The sequence below is a fragment of the Cynoglossus semilaevis genome, chromosome 14 (genome assembly GCF_000523025.1).
Source record: "Cynoglossus semilaevis isolate Cse_v1.0 chromosome 14, Cse_v1.0, whole genome shotgun sequence".
Taxonomy (NCBI): Eukaryota; Metazoa; Chordata; class Actinopteri; order Pleuronectiformes; family Cynoglossidae; genus Cynoglossus; species Cynoglossus semilaevis.
The window spans coordinates 15,173,352-15,192,301 of NC_024320.1; the positions used below are offsets into that span (position 1 = coordinate 15,173,352).

General features: G+C 38.5%; 1 protein-coding gene and 1 long non-coding RNA gene across 3 annotated transcripts; one reads left to right on the forward strand and one right to left on the reverse strand.

Annotated features, from left to right (window-relative positions):
• The first annotated feature begins 4,019 nt into the window (after positions 1-4,019).
• On the forward strand, positions 4,020-15,793 carry rcan1b (regulator of calcineurin 1b). Of its 2 annotated transcripts, XM_008325281.3 has the most exons (5): positions 4,020-4,310; positions 4,440-4,592; positions 13,512-13,685; positions 13,768-13,927; positions 14,644-15,793. In XM_008325281.3, exons 2-5 carry the CDS (start codon positions 4,473-4,475, stop codon positions 14,832-14,834), a joined length of 645 nt encoding a protein of 214 aa, XP_008323503.1. In that variant the 5' UTR covers positions 4,020-4,310; positions 4,440-4,472; the 3' UTR covers positions 14,835-15,793. The 2 variants fall into 2 exon arrangements, with proteins under 2 accessions (XP_008323503.1, XP_008323504.1); XM_008325282.3 differs by lacking the exons at positions 4,020-4,310; positions 4,440-4,592 and adding an exon at positions 11,646-12,383.
• Positions 15,173-18,374, reverse strand: LOC112488070 (uncharacterized). The gene is made up of 3 exons (XR_003051784.1): positions 18,032-18,374; positions 17,290-17,343; positions 15,173-17,158 (listed from the first exon to the last, which is right to left on the reverse strand). It is a non-coding gene; the product is annotated as an uncharacterized LOC112488070 (long non-coding RNA).
• Positions 18,375-18,950: the final 576 nt, after the last annotated feature.

Here is an 18,950-nt window from a genome sequence, read left to right on the forward strand (position 1 = left end):
CAACATAAGGGATTAGGATATTACTTGTTGTTTAAATTCAATCTACTGTAGAGACTAGTACTAGTACTAGAAACATAATCAGTACTTGGGCCACTTTTCCACTACATGGAATAGAAACTAAAACCACGTATAAGGACTATATAATATTATATATATATAATAATATATAATATTATATATATGTGTATATATGTGTATATATATATATATATATTGTTTATTTCTTATCAGAATAAACAAACATATGAATTAAATAATTTTCCAAATGCTGATTAACCAAATTGAATTTAGGCTCCTAACCACCAGACTAACCAGGAATGGTTGTTGTCATATGTTCAGATGCTGAGATTTAACTTTCCAGGCATACTTGAACCACTAAAACCAAAGTGTTGTCAGTTTGGACAAACAATGTGTGTGCTATTTAGGACCAAATTACCTTCACATAGAGTGCAATCTCATAGTGCTGGGAACCAGGAGGTCTGCTGTTCCTGCCCATAGGAGACACAGGGCTGTCCAGTTTCCGGTGAGAGACCAGGTTCTCCTGTTTTTCCTCGTCCTCATCCATGTCCTCTCGCTGTGGGATGTACATGTGACCATCCTCCAGCAAAACCACTTGTCTTTTCTTGGTGGGCTCGGTCATCCTTTTGGGCCAAGAGTCGTCTTTGATCACTGACTTCAGCTCTTTCAGCCAATCCTCCCTCTGTGGCAGACTTGTTGATGCTTCCTTCTTAACCAATTCTTTCTGTGCACCAACAGTCACCAAGTCTTTCTTAACTGGTTTTAGATCTTTTCTCCACTCTCTCGTTTCAGGTGATCTCTCCTCTGTCCCCTGCTCAATTTTGTTGATTCCACTATTGTTTCTTGTTGTTGTTGTGTTCTCTATATCAAATGCCTTTTCTTGAGGTGATGGTGTTTCAAGAGAGAAGATCATCTTCACTGTCTGTTCAGCTTCTTGAACTTGTTCTCCTGCCTCCACGGCTCTCTGTTCCTCTTTTGGTTTGTCATCCATCACATCTTCTCTAGCCTCATCTTTTCGTAGCTCATATTTTTCTTTACTATGTTCCATTGTCTCATCTCCATATTTGTGACATTTTTCATCATTATGCCACATGATGGCGTCTTCAGGAGGGGCTACAGCAGTGATGGGTCTCTGTTCATGGGATTTACTGGTCTGAGTTTCTGTCATTTCTGTGTCCACCATCATTTCCTGTTCCTTATTCTTATCTTCTACCAGGTCTTTCTCTTCTGGCTGGACTTTTAAATTGCCTTTGAGCTCTACCAACATATTTATAAATGCTTTCTGAAAAATATTGTCATGTGTTTTGAAAGAATCATTCTCATGTGCAGACATTTGTTCTTCTGGTTGCTGTGGTTCATCTTTACTTACTTCCTTTTCTCCAAAGGCCGTGTCCATTTGATTACAATCTGCATCAATCTTATCAACTGAAAGTGTTTCTGAAGAACACTGCAACAGTGACCCCTGAAGAGCTGTTATATCCTGCAGTTTACTGTTAAAAGAAGATCCATTTTTCATCTCGCTGTTCTCTATTTGCTCGTTTTCTCCCCTTAACTTCTCAATGAGAAAATCGTCTGCTGTCTCTTCTTCTTCCATTGTCTTGTTTTCACCATCTAGAGTTACAATTTCATCTGGCTTTACTTCCTCCTCCGTATGTCCAGTCTCTCCAGAAATTGTTACCTCAATTCGTCCTTCAGTCTGTGAAATGTCTTTGGCTACAAACTGTAACGGTTCTACATGTAGAGTTTCTGCACTCCCTGAGTCTGGAACATCATCAGATGTGTATAGTTTATCTGTCATGAACTCAGTTTCTTCCTCATATCTAACAATTGTCTCCTGTTGCCATGTGATGTTATTATTAGATTGCTGAAATTCTTCTTTGTGGTTTTTCACCTGATTTTCTTGATTTTCCGGTATGAAAATGTTGTTCTGATCATCCGCACCATCACTGATACCAGCTGAGGTTTGGTAAAGTTCACTTTGATTGTTGACAACTTCATCTGTGACGATGGAAACGACTGTTGCACCTGAAGATGGATCAGCAATGACTTCAAACGCGTCACTTTTATCGGTGAGATTTTCACTTGTGTAATCCACAGACAACTGTTTGTTCTCTTCTGACTCATTTTCTGGAATATCTACTTCTTCAAGTGTCTGTGTGTTACCAGTAAATGACATAATCTCATTTTGAAATCCCATGTCTTCCTCTGTTATGATTTCTTTGCTTACCTCAGTTTCTGGACAAGTTCTTAATTCATTTTGTTCAATTTCCTCACTTTTGCTGTAGCCTTCTTCTTCTTGTTTATCTGTTACTTCAGTTACTGTCTCTGTCTCTTCAGACTCTTCCTTGCACTCATCTTGATCTTCTTTTATTTTTGATTGTTTATCCGTCTTCACTGGTTCTTCATCTGGAATTTTTACTTCACCCTCATTTTTTTCCTCCAACATTCCCACTTGTTCCTCTACCTCCGTCAATAATTCATTTGCTAGGGCCACTTGTACGATCCCTGTTTCCTCCCATTCACGTTGTGCTTCACTTTCATTATTGTCTTGTCCATCTCCAGCTTGGTTAACTAATAAAACATCTTCTCCTACCTCCTCAGCTAGCTCCACTTCACCATCATCATCTTGTCCATCTTTATCTTTTCCCACGTGGTTATCCAGGTCCAAACAGAAACCCGGTGGGTTGTGGACAGGAGCACAGTTAGCTAGGTCCTGGGTTGGACACGATCCTGACTTTGCCATGGAAAATTTTTCAAAGATAGTTTCAAAATAAAGCTAAGAAAGATTTTTTTGGAAAAGTAACAAACAAAGTTTAGCGGAATACAACAATTGGAAAATGTAAAATATTATCAAAAATCGTCCAGTGTCAAACTTCCAGGCAATTCCAAAGAATGTTAGATGATAAGTACAGGTCAGTCTGTACACATACACTGTTGCTCAAGGATTTTAAACTGTTCTAAACTATGGTTCTCTGTATTTCAGTCTTCCACCCACTCTCCCTGTTTGTAGAGGATTAATGGGCTGATCCTCACATGACTAGGTGCTTAAACCACACAGGAACCACACTGGCACACACACATACACACACACGCTCTTATACATACACACCAAGTTCGTTCAACAGAACAGGACCTGAGGGATAAAGTATCAAAACATTCAAACTCAGAAAACATAAATGGCCACCTTGCACAGTGTAAATGAACCGCCCCAGAATACAAGCAGTGTGACCCAACTGAGCCGAGAGACTGGAGGAGGAAAAGGAACAGAGAGATAGAGGTAGAGAGTAGGACTTTCATGGTGTCGATGGAGGAAGAAATCAATTTGTGCAGAGATTTTCCAGAACCAGTCACTTCTTTTTGTCACTTTTTAAGTTAAGTGCTGTGAAGTGGTCAGGTGTCTTGGTTAATTATAAAATGCTTTTGTAGAATAATTTAGGTACATAGGCACCCCCTTTGAAATGCTAAATAAAGAATGCAAAATAAGTGTATTTTGGTCATAATTTAAGTTTAAAAAAGAATGCAATACAATATGCACAGCAATGTGTAAACTTTTGTGGTGAATGTATACATTAGCTAATATCCCCTTTTTGCAGCTGTTTTCTTTTGCGTCTTTTGTGTTGAAAGCAAATGGTGAGATCAACAAGTTCATTCTCAAAGACAACTCTATAGCAACAAGCATGCCTATTATTTATTTATTTTCATAAAAAAAATAAACATTTGTGTCACCCACAGATGATTTTGTCGATTTTACGAGAAGGGAAAAGTAATAAGATTTGTTTCTGCTACCGGTGATTTATATGACAATTGATAATTAAATGTCGACTCTAGAATAATGCGCACAGAAATGCTTAATATAAACTATCCAGACGTACATTAGGAGAATGAAAACAATGCAGTTATGATTTGAGCTTTGACTACTATCCCTGTGTGCACGTTTATACCTTTTTACTAAAGCCGGAAACGAAGCGAGCGCTTAGTCTACGTCATTTCCTCAATCCCTTGTGCTACGGTAACTACTATCCGACTGGTTTATCTTTAGCTAATGCCAACTAGACTTTAGCTCTCTGTGTCAAAAGCAAAACTACAGTCTTAACTCCAAGTAAAGGACACAAGTCTGGTTATATATTTTGCTGTGTTTTAAGTCACATTTCTCCTAGAATAGAATAACTTGCCTGCTAGCAATTTTAAAGACGCTTGTAAAGCTCCACACCAGAGCCGAGTTAAAGCTTTTCGCTTCTGTTTATTGCATCGGTCACGAAGCCTTTTTCAAATAAACACGTCGCCTGATTCAGGTATGTAAATAAAGGGCTAAACTAATAGCCATCACGTTGTCATTTGTCATATCGGCAAACTAAGTGGTCACTATTAGCTGTTCGTGAAACTTCTGCGTTGGTGTGAACCGTTTCGTGCTGTGATTCCAGAAGTGGCTCTGCGGATTTAACTGTGAATTGGAGATGCAACAGTCCGAGAATGGCAGTAAGGAGCAGACTGTGGATGTTCACTTTACGGATTTGCCCGACGCCCTGATAGCCTGCAAGGTGCCGGAGGATTTGTTCAGTGGAGGCAATTTAAAGGTAATGAGATTTTACGTTCTAAAGAAGTCTATGTCAAGTCTTAAGTATTTCAACTAAAATATAGTTTGACATGACCAGTGGTTACATTTCGGATCTTCTGAAAGAACATATCCAACATCAGGTCAACAGTGAATGATGTCAACGATGTGGATGGTCATTTTTTATTATCGAGCTTTCTGTCTTTCTAAATGTGATCATATTTATTTATTGTTTTACCAATCTCAAGTTCTATACATTAATTATAGTGATTACTGATCGAGATCATGGAAGCAGCTAGGAAATGTTTACCGGCAGTAATAACTGAATGAGAAATAGACTCACAGGCATACTGTTAATTTCGTTAACTGTCGTTAACTGTAAATGGCGTTTAACACTGTTTAATCATAAAAACGAAAAGTAAATTTTGTGAAGTTGGTCATGCTTGCTGAACAGTTACAATGACAAAGGATTTCTACTCAGTGCTGTTTTGCCACTAGATGGAGGTAGCAGGTAAAACAAGTGCATTTTGCCCAACAAGTGGAAAGCATTCGCAAGTCTAGTTTTAATAGTGTAACTCTGTTGTTGTTTTTTCATGTTAATTATCCAACTCTGATGGAGGCCAGTAATTAGAATACCTTTGAAATTCCACTACCATCAAGTGGTTAGTTTGTGTAGTGTCATTGTAACTGCTGGGTGTCACAAAAAGCAGTATAAATCCTCTTAACAGACGGCCTATGCTCTGTATTGATCCTATGGAAGTGTTAAACCCGGTTTAGGTTTCCTGTAGCGGTTGTTTCAACAGTAGCACAGTTGATGTTTAATCTTGTGTGGGGGGATGGAGGGTTGCTCTCTGCGTATGTGTGTCTACAGCTGTTAGCAGTAAAGTGCGTTAGCAACAGAAAAAAAGCACAGACAAAAAGCAACTTGGTAACAAAGTTGGTTTTGTTGGTTTTATTGTCATATTGTCATTGGGAAAGGATCATGCAGCCCTCCCTATTCACGTGTTCTGATGGCTCATATTACTTGGGAATTGTGCTCACTATATGCACATCTAGAGTAGTGAGGTCATGTGCTCCAAGAGTTTGCTTTTGTTATACAAAGAAAAAATAAACAGCACAGAATAGGAGGGATGAGAGGTGTGTTTTTCTTCACTTTTTCCATGATCCTGCTGCTTTCCACTGGAAATCTGTATGACTCCAGAGTCAGGTGATATAAAGTATTATACAGCTGAGTTCCACTGAGGACCTGTGAACAGTCAGACATGCCCATTAGAAAAGTCCTAATGAAGGATTGCAACAACTGGTTCACTACCTTTCCTCCTCTTTCAATGTCCCCATGGTGTCCAAGCCGTAGATTAAAAAGAAGATAAATGGTGAACAAGCATTTCTATTTATAGTATTTCATGTAAATAAAGTGGCACCAAATGTAACCTCTTGGTGCTGTTTTCTTTTCAAATAAAAACACACACACACATATATATGTATATATATGTATATACTGTATATATGTATATAGATATTTATATAGATATATTGCAGCAATTGCAGAGTGGTGGGAATTTAAACAACTGTCAAATTCACTTTATAAAGCAAGTGCTCCATTATTAGGAAATATATGGCAAACGATGTGCAAATACTTGTAGCCTGGTCAATACACACCCTGGATCTCTAATGATAGCTTATGAGCTGTACCAGAGTATAGACTGCATTTTGGAATTTCACACTCACAATTTGTAATGGCAGATTATAAGACGTGGTATATGATATGATTATGGATTAATAAATTGTTATAAAACAATTATGAAATAATTATACTTGTAAATGAGTCAATGGTAATTGACAGTATATTTTGAAAACACTGTTAAGTAACAAGTTTATTTTATAGCGTTAACATTTAATAATGCAACTAAGCGGAATTTTCCTCTTGGTATTAGAAGTCAATGGCAGTAATGACACATCTGCATGTTTTTGTTTCTGACATAAACATAAATGTCCCTTGTTCTAAAGTCTAAACCATCTAATGGAAGTTTAAAGTAAAGTTAAATTAAGTTAGTTCAAAGACGTATAGTGTCTAAACTGAATTTCCTTTATACATAAGTTTGAATAAAACTAGGAGCTTAAATACAGGGGAATATATGTCCCTTCATCTAATATTTCATGCTTTATTGTTATAATGTCATGAATACACAGTCAGAGTATACCTGCTCTTATTCAACATTGTTCATTTTGTCCCAACTAGGGCAGAGTTGATGGAAACAATAAGAATGGAACAAATCAACAACTGTAATGCGTCTGAAAAAGTCAAAGCACATTTTACTAAGTTTTCCAACTGAACACACAAGAATAGTTGACTGTTGTCACAGTTTTCACACATATTTGTTCTATCAAACTTACATACCAGGTTTTACAATATAAGTGGGTTTTTGTTCATTCGTGTTGATTAAAAGTATCCACAGTGCCACATGGAAAGTCCAGGTGATTTTCTTGTTTTGCTGGACAATGACTGACTAAGAGTTTTATAACTACATTTTCATTTGTTGTTCTCACAGTCTCTGTGACTCAACCTTTGGAAACATTGAAGAAGTAAATAAAGGGATTAAATTCCCTAAAATAGTCCTAGAGTTCAATGGCAGACAGGCGGATCTGGAAAAGGTACAGATGTGTCACCATGCTCCAGTGAATCTTGTGCTGCTCAGTGATGGAATTTCCTTAAAGGTTTAAGGAAATAGCCCCTCAATGGAGGCAGGCCTCAGTGACCTATATGAGGACAGAGATTTAGTTTTAAAATTGAAGGCGCTTTTAGATTGTATCTTTTTAGGTAATGGAATTTACCTACATGGAAACATATTCTTAAAGTTGTTTTTCATAAATTACTATAGTTGGCTTGACTTTGGTCACTGGATGTGGTTGCAGTAAGTGTAGTGTGTGGTGCTTGTGTAGTCCAACAGGTTAAAGAATTATAATTTATCATCAGCTTTTATTTTACTTCATTATAAATCTTTTTGTTTTTATTATAGTAAACCAGGGGTGTCCACACTTTCGGCTTGTGAGCTACTTTTCTAATGACCAGGGTAAAGTGATCTAGCCACATTGAAAACTATAAATATATATTTACTACTTTAGATTAAACAGCTGTAGTTGTATGGCACAATACCGTCTGACTCAATACTTCTAGGATCCTTACTTTAGCCTTAGTGATTAGCATCTTAAAATAGAATTAAATCTATCATTTTTAAAAAAGTTTTGTTTCTTTTAATGTAATTGCTCAGGATCTACCAGCACTCCCTTTGAGATCTACTGGTAGATCCCAATCTACTTATTGGGCACACCTGTAGTTTTTCAGCCTTTTGATAATTGTATTGTATTTGCTGGTAAAATAATACAATGTTCTTTCATTGTTGAGGGTCCAGGGTAGGCCCCTGGTCTAATATCTTTAAAAACATTTGTGTCACATTGTAAACTCTCGCAAAGAGCTATCAGCTACCAAAGTTCAGAGAAGCATGCATTTACTAGGGATATAACAATGCATCGTGAATAGGTTAAAAATCAATGTACATGTGTGTCAATTTTGCTTTGGTTGAAATAAAAAATGAATCGCGCATCAAGGCCTGAGGAGTAGGCTCCATTGTCATAACCATGAGACTAAATACTCTGGTGACTGTATACGCCTAAAAATGTTGCTTGTCCCACTGTTAAACCAAGACATTGTTACGTATCCTAAGTGACATTCAGGTGTTTAAACAGAACGTGGGAAGAACTTTTTTTACAGACACAAACAGTGTTTATGTAAAGAAAGGAGCTCTTTCCAGTTAATATTTTTGTAAATTCTTCTGTTGTTTAATATATTGACAGTTAGGGAGGTAAAAAGGACCAGACCAGTTTTACTTTTGATAGGAGATTACTAGCATGGCGCTTTGGCCCAGGGGCAATGTCTCTGTCATTGGTGTGGAACCCCTGGGTTCACCTCCTGGGCAAGATCATCTCCTGCTGCCCCCGCGACCCGGTAACAGATAAGCAGATGAAAATAGATGGATGGATGGAGATTACTGGTGATGTGCAGTGTTTCTGTAAATAAATATGCAGTTTTTGTTTTTCTGTTACTTTAGATTACATTACATTACATTTCAGTTTGAGCTACAAAAAACCATTTCAGTTATTTAGTGAATCATATAGTGCGTTGAGTGTATCGTTACATATTTACATTACTGCTATGTTTGCAGTTACTGCTGCTGTTTTCTAACTGTTGCTCTTTTGTTACTGCTGCTGTTTTGTTTCTACCATACCTGTCTGACTAATGCAGATTGTGTGCTTTGATAAATTGTAGCTGTAATCAATGTTTGTACCTGCTTGTCAGTAATTCAGTAATGCTTTTGTGCCAGTTGCCCTCCACTGATGTACCAACATCAGTCTAAGCTGTGGAAAGAAAGAAACAACACAGTAAAAATGTAGCAGCTGTCAGAGGAATGTCAGTTTGATCTTGCAGACATGGTGCATGTGCACACCTGTGTTTGTATGTTGGTTGCTTGCTTGTCTACTAAATGAGGGAATGGAAAATATGGGAAGATGCAAAATAAAGAAACAATGTGATGGAAAAAATGCAGTGCTGAGTATGCACGCTATCTCCCACACTTGACACACACACACACACACACACAAACTGCAGTCTCATCAAGGTGAGGTTAAAGTCTGGAGATAATTAGCACCTCACACACGCACACTTACTCACAGCAATGTTTAACATCAACACACAACCTAGAGGAGAGCTTTAGTTTCATTGCCTCTTCAGCATTACACTCTACTTTATTTTACACCCTTTTTTTCCATTTAACACACACAGATACACACACACACACACAGTGACAGTGCTTTTAGCCGTGTCACTGTGCATTAACTCCTGCACCTAGTGGGCCTCTAATCATGCACATTTTGTGGTAAATGATATTCCAGCAACACCACCTGCCAGATGTCGTCTGTTTTCAGCTTGGATTTTCCAAAGCTTTAAATTAGACACAGCAGCTCCAAGGTCACTGCTCTGCAGGCTAACTACCACCTTACATCCAGAGGTTCCTGTTTTTGAGATGTCATGTTAAGGTGTTGATGATCTTTTCAAGAAAAGACAGACAGACATATAGTAGATCACAGAAACAACAAGCATTCATAACATTACGTATGTGTAAGTGATAAGTGACAAGTCCACCAGTCAGTATCAAGGTAGCTTTTTTAATTATTCAAATTAGAGCTTTGTATTTTACACTTTGTACTGTAACAACACTGTCTGAATACCCAGTGTTTCTGTTTATCCATCCCAATCCTATAAATACCCACATCCACCCCAGAGTTGGATGTACTTGCACTTTTCTCTGTCCTCATATGATCGTAAATAGTAGGGATTAAGGGTTGTACTACTTTTTTTTTTTTTAACAAACTTAAGCCTTGTCACCATGACTGCTTTATCACAGCTTTGGTCACGTTTCTTTTCATTTTGTAATTGTTGTGTATAAGAACACAGTCTGTCAATGTAAGCTGGGTGAAGGTTTGTTGTTGTTTTGTGACATGATTTACACTGGGGTAACCACGCAAGTTGGCCAAATGGGAAAAACTGTCTCTGTTCTGGGATTTTTTTCTAAAATAATCACAGACCTCTCCATTTACGATGGAATAATCTGCACCTTTCCTTTCACTTTGATAGGAGAAAAATGTTCTTATTCTCTTCCCAACCCTGTTTTTTCCCCATTTACTTGGAGTCTGTCACAATCAGCCACATCCTCACTTTGGACATCCCTTAACTAGAGTTAAGAAATAATCAGGTTTACCAATGCTGTGAATTCAGCAATTGAAAACAATTTAAATAAATTATTGTGAAGGACTAGTGTCACTCAGCAAGCTCATATTCTAAAGTCTTTCCTCAGTTTAAATCTGGATAGATGAGGTGTTATTGCCACTCAGTTTAATTGATACTTTGTGTACTGGAAAGCAGGAGTGTTTAGTTAAAAAAATAATTGAAATGTGCCAGTGGTGTAAAAGCTTTGATAACTTTCTGTCCGGTTGGATGCATTAATTATGCGGAACGTCTAATTTGGATAATCTTTATCTTTAATGTTTCTTAACTTTAGTTTAATTAATATGTTATCTAATGTGATGACAGTGTCAGTTTCAAGACTTTTTCGTCTAATATAGAACATTTTTTCTGTTTGAATTGAAATAGCCTGTGGCTTTTTTGTACAACATAAGTAAATGGAAAATATGAGCAAATAATTTCTAAAACAAATGTTATAGTTTATATAAACAAAAGACATGCTAAAATTAAACTGAGGAAGATTGAACCATTTTTTACATATACTTATACACTATCTTTGCCAGTTCTTATTTATATATTTATATTAGGTTTTTGTTTTGACCATCACATATTTAAATATTTATTAATGACATGCTTTTATGGTGCATAATGTTTCGCTCTGCAGCTTAAAAGCCTGATAAGATTCCATTCAAAGTGTTTGAGGATGATTCATCACAAACCCTAAAACACTGTGTGCAGACAACTAGCATGTTCCACCTAATATGCAAATACTACACAAACACACTCATAACCATATTTTTTCTGCACTGCACACTCTCTGCTATTAATACTTCATAAAAGCCTGTTATCAAAGTGCATACTTTCCACAGGCTGCTGCTCCTGCCTCTTGTTTTTCATCCCCTTATCCCTTCATCCTACATTCTTCCTACTAGTCATACCGCTGTCTATTTTCTCTGTCCCTTTGTCTTCTTGACCTCCCTTTATCCCTGTCTCTCTGGCTTGTTGTCTCATTGGTTCATTAAAATAACTTGGACATGAGTGCACTCATTTGTGTTTGCATGAATAGAGGTGAAAGACTCATTGTCACATTTTTTTCCACTCAAAACATTTTTTTTCCTACAGTTTCCACCTTGTCCTGTGTTTTGTCAGGTGATTGTGTCATTATTTTCCAGTCACTCATGTTTCGGCCTTTTTAATGACTGATTAGTCAGCATTAGTTAGTATCTGTCAGACGGCAAGGACGGAAAAAAAAAAAAAAAAAAAAACCTTCACCGACCCTCCTCTTTCCACAGGCGATTGGCTTACAGGAACAGAAGAGATGAATGGCGAACGAAGGGGAGGGGGTAGGGATTGTGGGTAATGCGTCATCGACTGGCAGGGGCTCATTTAAGCGGCCAGAGAGAGAAAGGGAGAGAGTGAGCTCATGAGAGATTGAGTGACATTTTAAAGTCCTCCGCACCCGAATTTCTGGAACATTCCTTCAGTTCGCTGTCTATTGCAGAGACGACTGAACGCTTTAGATAGAGAGGTATATTTTTTGTTTTTCCTGCAGTTGGCTCAGCAAGGAGGTAGATAACCTTGAAATGTAGGTTACAAGGCCATTTGTGGTCTGAGGATAGTTGTTGATGTAAGTGGACTTTTACTGTAAAGACAAACTGCCGGCTGCATCACGGATTGAAGAGCGGGTCTGGAGCCAGTTGACCGGTAAAAACCGACCGATTTCCTGCTGCAGAGCATCTGCTAACTTTCTGATTGTCCGTCACCCTGGGGAAGGCAACCCCCCCCCCTCCCTCCTCCTCATCACCATCATCATCATCGTCTTCGTCACCACAGCCCCCATTATCATTGTCGCCGCTGAAGTGTAGCTCGGCATCACATTGCACCTCCGGCTTCAAGTGGAAAAGGTTGCGACTCGCAGGTTCGCCGATCATGCACATCAAGACCACCAAGTGCAATCGCTTCTGTCTGGTGGCCTCCGTCACCAACCCGGAAGTGTTCAGTCGCCCTGAGGCGCAGGTAAGAATGAAGTACTTGCTGCGTCTCTACCAACAAGGTTGTCTTAAAAAGGTCATTTCTTTCCTGTTGTCAGTCACCGTTAATATTCACACCAGTAACTTACTCTTAAGTTATGCAAATATGCTTCTGTTGATGTCACTTCGGGTCATTCTGACCACGGTTTGCGGCTTTGCGTCAGTTCCATGACAACATTATTGCATAGTCGTGACTTTGTCGGTCACTATGTGATCAGCATGAAAGGTGGCCACTTGTCTGGTTTCTAGAAAGATGAAAAACGGACGTCTAGATGTGTGCCTTCACAGTCTTCCTAATCTTCATAATCGTTTCAGTTCCGTATCATGTATTTCAGTTGATTCGCATTTTTAGGACCATCTCCCGGGATTATAGGATTATTTTATGACATGATGTAATGCAAATATTTTCTGTCTCTGATGTGCACAGTTGTTCACATTCTCCTGCAGTATTAGGGATTCAGTGTGTATGTGTGACTGCTTGGTCAGATATCCCTTTTTTTTAGCCCGGAAACAGTGCTTTAAGTTTTAGTGCTTTTCCACACAAAGACTTTTACCATAAAAAGGTCAAACGGAATGTTCTGTCCTTCTTTCACTTGCCTGTGACTCACCCTCCCGAGAACATACAGAAATGGCTAGGGAAAAGCTATTTCTGTCCCACTTTGGTGACTGCATCACTTTTTTTCATTTTATATCGGTGTCAGCCTGACATGAGAGATACAGAGTAATACGTTGTTACAGTTATGGTTCTTAATATATAAATGTGTATGATGGAAAATGACTCATCCTACAAATGACTTACTCTAGATAGAATCATCTGCAGGATGTGCTTTGACAGGGGATTTTACTACAACAATTTAAGGGTCCATTCATTCATGAGACTATATATTTCTTTCTTTGTCTGGAAAAACATTGTTTTTAAAGCTGCAGCACAAAGGCTAGTATGTGATAAAATGATTTTTTTTTTTGTGATTGTTATTCAGAGCCTCACATATGAAGACAGCTGCTTCTGATTTCGTATTTTAAATGAAGGCTGCTGTTGATTAATGTTGCAGGAGGTAATATCTCAAATTTCATGTTATATTTTTGTTTTCTTCTCTTTTTCTTCATTTCCCAGGCTGGTTTTGAAGCCTTGTTCCGTAGCTTTGACCCAGAGGTTCAGTTCCAGTACTTCAGGTCTTTCCGGCGGGTAAGAATCAGCTTCAGTGATGCCCTAGCCGCAGCCGAGGCGAGACTGCGCCTCAATAAAACTGACTTCAACGGCAAAGAGATGAGGCTGTACTTCGCCCAGGTATTATCATTGAGCTGCTTAATTACAATTTTGTGGCTGTCATTTTACAGTCATCATTTATGGGGTTCTTTTTGTTCCACAGTCTGTCCACATAGGCAGTCCTCGGCTGGAGCCTCCCAAACCAGACAAGCAGTTCCTGATCTCTCCCCCTGCCTCACCTCCAGTTGGGTGGGAACAGTCAAAAGACGCCATGCCAGTTATCAATTACGACCTGCTCTGTGCTATCTCAAAACTAGGACCAGGTATTACATACGACACAATCTGACCTATAGGCTGTTTAATCTCACAACAACACAAAATATTTTTACAGCTGTCAATCCATGGTGTCTATGTTCATAAGCATGTCAGAAATTGCCTAAATCCATGATGTGACTCATATCTGATTTTTTTTTTTTTTCAAATCTAATTCTGTCCTGTGCAGAGGGTGGGGATTGGCAAATAAAATGAAAATAAGCGGCAGAACAAGCTTGCAGACACTGTTGACTGAGCTCGTCAGTGCAGAGAACAAGAATGTCAAAGATTCACTCGCTCCCAGGACTAACTAGTAAATGAGGCATGTGGACCTATGTCTTCTTCTGCACATGCAGTTCATATCAGAGCTGTTGATAGCTCACAGTCTGACTGTGGTTGTATTTAACCTGGAACAGTGAATATCAACAGCCGGCCCACCGAACCATCCAATCCAGCATGCGACTGGATTCCAAATTAAACATTAAATATTAATGTTACACAAAAATTTGATTTTTATTTTGTTTTAGTGTCTGGCCACTAAGACCAATCACTTTTTTCTGAACCATGGGATACGATTTATTCTTGTTCAAGTATAAGTTTCTCAGTGAAAGATGCCATCTACAGTTAATGTGGTCTCAGAAGAATTGTCTGTGTAGAGGCAGAGGTTGTCAGTGTGTGTGCAAAAAAGTCTCAAAGTTTGTCACTACTACGTATGTGCTAATTCCAGGAGACAAGTATGAGCTTCACACCGCCACACCCACTACCCCCAGCGTGGTGGTCCATGTCTGCGAGGATGAGGGTGAAGTAGGCGACAGCTCCCCACTAGAGGACAGTGACCAGGATGATAAGCCCCGCCCCATGCGTCCAAAGATCATCCAGACGCGACGGCCAGACTACAGGTCCGATGTGAAGCAGTGAAGCCACAGCAGTGGATGTCGAACATCCTCTCTGAGCTTGGAGGGGTTTTGTGGACTCCAGTATCTGAGAGTCATGCCAGGGGACTAGCATTTCATTAGATGGAAGGGAAAACATCATGTTGAATGCTGCATTCGTGTCCCATGGAAAAGACAGGAGATGAGAACTTCCTGGTGGAAAATCAGTTCAACCCTCAGTTTCCCACTGCATGTAAATATGAGGTGTCAAATTTATTTTTATTAATTTGTCAAAGTTAAAGTTGTTTGTAGTACAGGAGACTGAGTGAGGTTTGGTTTGTGGTGACTTAAAAATAAATATTTAACGCAGATAGGAATGGTTGATTTTTTTTTATTTCTTTATTAAAGTCCTTAAATGTGACTTTTTATGTTACTCCTGCATGTATCCACCACTATTGCACTGAAATAAAATAGACTCGGTGCAATGTTAATACCTTTAAACATCGTTTCCAGAGAAGTACACTAAGAATGCAGTGAAAACCTGTTATATTCTAATGCATTGAATGTATCCAAAGAAATGACAAAAACTGTTCACCAAGCACCTGGATTTTATGTGGTGAACTAATTGGGAAATTGATACTTGCAAAAATCCAACCACACACAAAAAAAAAGGGACACAAGCCAGTTTTACAGCCTTTGCTTTGTCCCATATTTTTAAGGAATTGAAACCATGGGGTGGGGGGTTGTGTTTGTGTTAAATTTTATTTAATAAAATTAAGTTATCCTGGAGAATTTGGCTTCACTGCATTTTTAGGAAGTTTACTAATCATGAGTGACAAATGTTTCCACTCTACCTTTAAAACGGTTGTTTGTTGTATAAACCAGTGGCAGTCATCACTGTGTCTACAAACTGTGATGTGTTCGTCTCACTTTACATCTCGTCTCCTTTTTTTAAGCAAGTGTTTGTGTAACGACTAACAGTGTTTGATAATAAAGAATTCATTCAGTTTTGGTACTCTGTGTACATAATTTTGGGAAGCAATTCTATCAGAAAGCTACACCGTCTTAGAACGTTCAAGGGGAAATGTCGCCATCTGCTGAAACAACTTTCCCCTACACCTTGTAAAGTGGTTGAAGGGGCCCATTTTGTGTGATGCGAGAAGTGTGGGCTGACGCATACTTGTGTACCAAAGTAGTATTGCAGGTGATAGAGCAGACTGACACCATCAATCTAACATGCTGGGGTAAGTTGATGTCTGTCAAAAGATTTTTTTTAAATCAGTGTTTATTTACTAATCAGAAACAACAGGATTTTTAAAACCATTAACGTATTTTTGCCTTCCAGATCGTCATCTACTACGGCCAATTGCATGACAGCATATAATGCTCTTCACTGAACTTCTGTGCAAGACCTCAACTTCTTCAGATTTTCTTCCACCTGCTCTCACCCTGAACTGAACCCATCTATTTGACTGGCTGCACACTTTGTCACAGTGGGGAGCCGTTTTATATAGTAAGTGCAAACCAAATACTTAAATACTATATCACTATATTATATATTTTTTAATTTCTATTGTTATACAATCACTGATTCCCGATAACTGACAATGATGCATTTTAAAATAATTTATTTGAACATTTTAGGCACAGGGTTTATTTACATCATATTGACAGTTATTTGAAATAAAAAACATGTGTACAGCACAATTGCAGCAAACAAATTTAAAATGAAAAAATGTCTTGTTAATGTTTTGAGGCTGTAACATCCTCATCACCCTTATCATGGTCATTCTGATGCAATTACATATATTACCACAAGGGGGCACATGCTTCCCCTTATGTACAAATAAAAGTAAACCCACAGTATTGAGCCGTAGTTTCAGTAGAGCAGTGGAAGACGAGTAGAAATACAGGAAGACATGAACTTAAAAAACAGACTTCGATGGTTTGAAAAACCAGCTACAAAATTCAGTCAATTCGACAATTAAGCCCCACCTATGGGCGTTAAGCATTCACCTTTTGTCATTCATTATTGATTTAATACCAATCCATTTTTTAACAAACTGCAAAAAAGAAAAATGAAATGTACGACCTCAATGTACGACCTCAGCTTAGTGCACTAAAAGAGTAACGTCAGTGCAGCAGAACATGTTTGCATGGTGATACTGTGAAATCCTTTCAACTACAAGCTGGTTCCTGCCTCCTGGCAGACAGGGCTCAGGTGTTGCTCTTTCCTTCCTGTGTAAATTACACACCAGGTTTGATAGCTGTCACAAGAGGATGTTGTTCTCTTCCTCTCCTTTTTCTTTCTCTCTTTTTCACAGTGCTGACAACAGCTGTGCGAGCTGCAGCTGCCTGAGTCTGTGGGCCCTGGGGAAGGAGAACCAGGATGGTGTCGCTACAGTAATGTTGCTTTTCAGACAATTATTATTTCAACTGATTTCACATTAAAATAGTCCCATGTTCATGTTTTCTTCTAATACATCCACTGTGTTACTTACACCAGAGTCTTGTACCTCTGCAGGGTCACAGGGCCATTCTGGAGCCAATCCCATCTGTCACAGAGCCACATATTTAAATAACCATTCAAGGTCACATTCATAGCTATGGTCAATTTAGAGCAGGGGTCACCAACCTTTTTGAAACTAAGAGCTACTTCAAGGGCAGTTAGTATTACGAAGAGCTACTAGTTTTAAAAAAGACTTCCCGAACAATGTAATAATAATTAGTTCTGGGACATACAATAGTAAACACTCTTCTTACCATCATCATTGGGCCCACCTGAATATCACTGCTAGTGTAAAGAACAGTAACAGTACAGTTTTTGATCCTCTTCTTGACCAGTTTTATTTTTAGAACATGACCCTGGCACCATGTTAGTAACCCCTGATTTAGAGTATTTGATCCACCTAATCTCCTAAAGAGCAGGGTTTTGATCTGTAGGAGGAACATAAACAAAACCCACACATGGGGAAAACCTGCAAACTCCATACTGAAGAATTGACTGGGTATCGAACTTGCAAATCAGTGATTCTGGCTTGAACAAAAATGCAGACGTTAATGTAAAGTCTTGTGTCAGAACCTAATATTGTGGGGGGTATAGCTCTACTAAAGCTCTCCGCTATGATAGCCTGACAGCAACATGGTTAAAAAGATGATCTAAGTCTACCATAAATTTTAATGCTTTTTTTTATTATTATTATTTTGTGTTTGTAAAATGAAATGTTTTTTATGTGGACTTACCATCCGCAGGAAGGTTCACGAGGGGCTGGTATGGTGCAGTGTGATTTGGGTGGCGGCCTTGGAGACTGCTGTAATGAAAATGGATGGATGGATGGAAATGGTTCTTCGTTTAAAGCTCCCCCCTGCAGGTGAGGACAACGGTTTTCGCATGAGGTTCTATCTCTACATAGTGTCTTATAATAGAACCAGTCTTGTTGTTATTGTCAGGTAAAGGATTTTCTAACACATTCCTTGACAATCCTGGTTAAAAATATTTTGTAGCTGGTTTATTTGTATTTCTGCAGATGTTTATTTACACTTTTGAAGGTTTTAGAATGGGCACAAACCAGCCTTCTGTGGATGAGTCAGAAAGTGTGTATGTGTGTGTGCGTGTTGAGCTTCTGCTGCTCCCTCTGCGCCCCTAGTGCGGGGGAGGAGGGGGGTGTCTGCTCCCAGCTTCTGCTGCTCCCTCTGCGCCCCTACTGAAATACTCAAAGGCCGATTGATACTTTACTTTGATCACAGTAAAATACTATATCAATAAGTTCCTGAACAAATCTCCGAAAAAAAAGTTTCTCAAAAATGACTAAAAATGCACTCATTTGCCTCAAAATACTTAGCTATTTCCATTTTTGTGGTTAAAATTCAGAAAAAATAAACTTTATGCTACGCCAACTTTTGATCACAGTGAAACTCTATATCAATAAGTTCCTGAACAAATCTCCGAAAAAAAAAGTTTCTCAAAAAAGACTAAAAATGCACTCATTTGCCTTAAAATACTTAGCTATGTCCATTTTTGTGGTTAAAATAAAAAAAAAAACTTTTTTGGTACACCAACTTTTGATCACAGTGAAACTCTACACCAATAAGTTCCTAAACAAATCTCTGAAAAAAAAAGTTTTTTTTTTCTCTTAAAAATTACTAAAAATGCACTCATTTG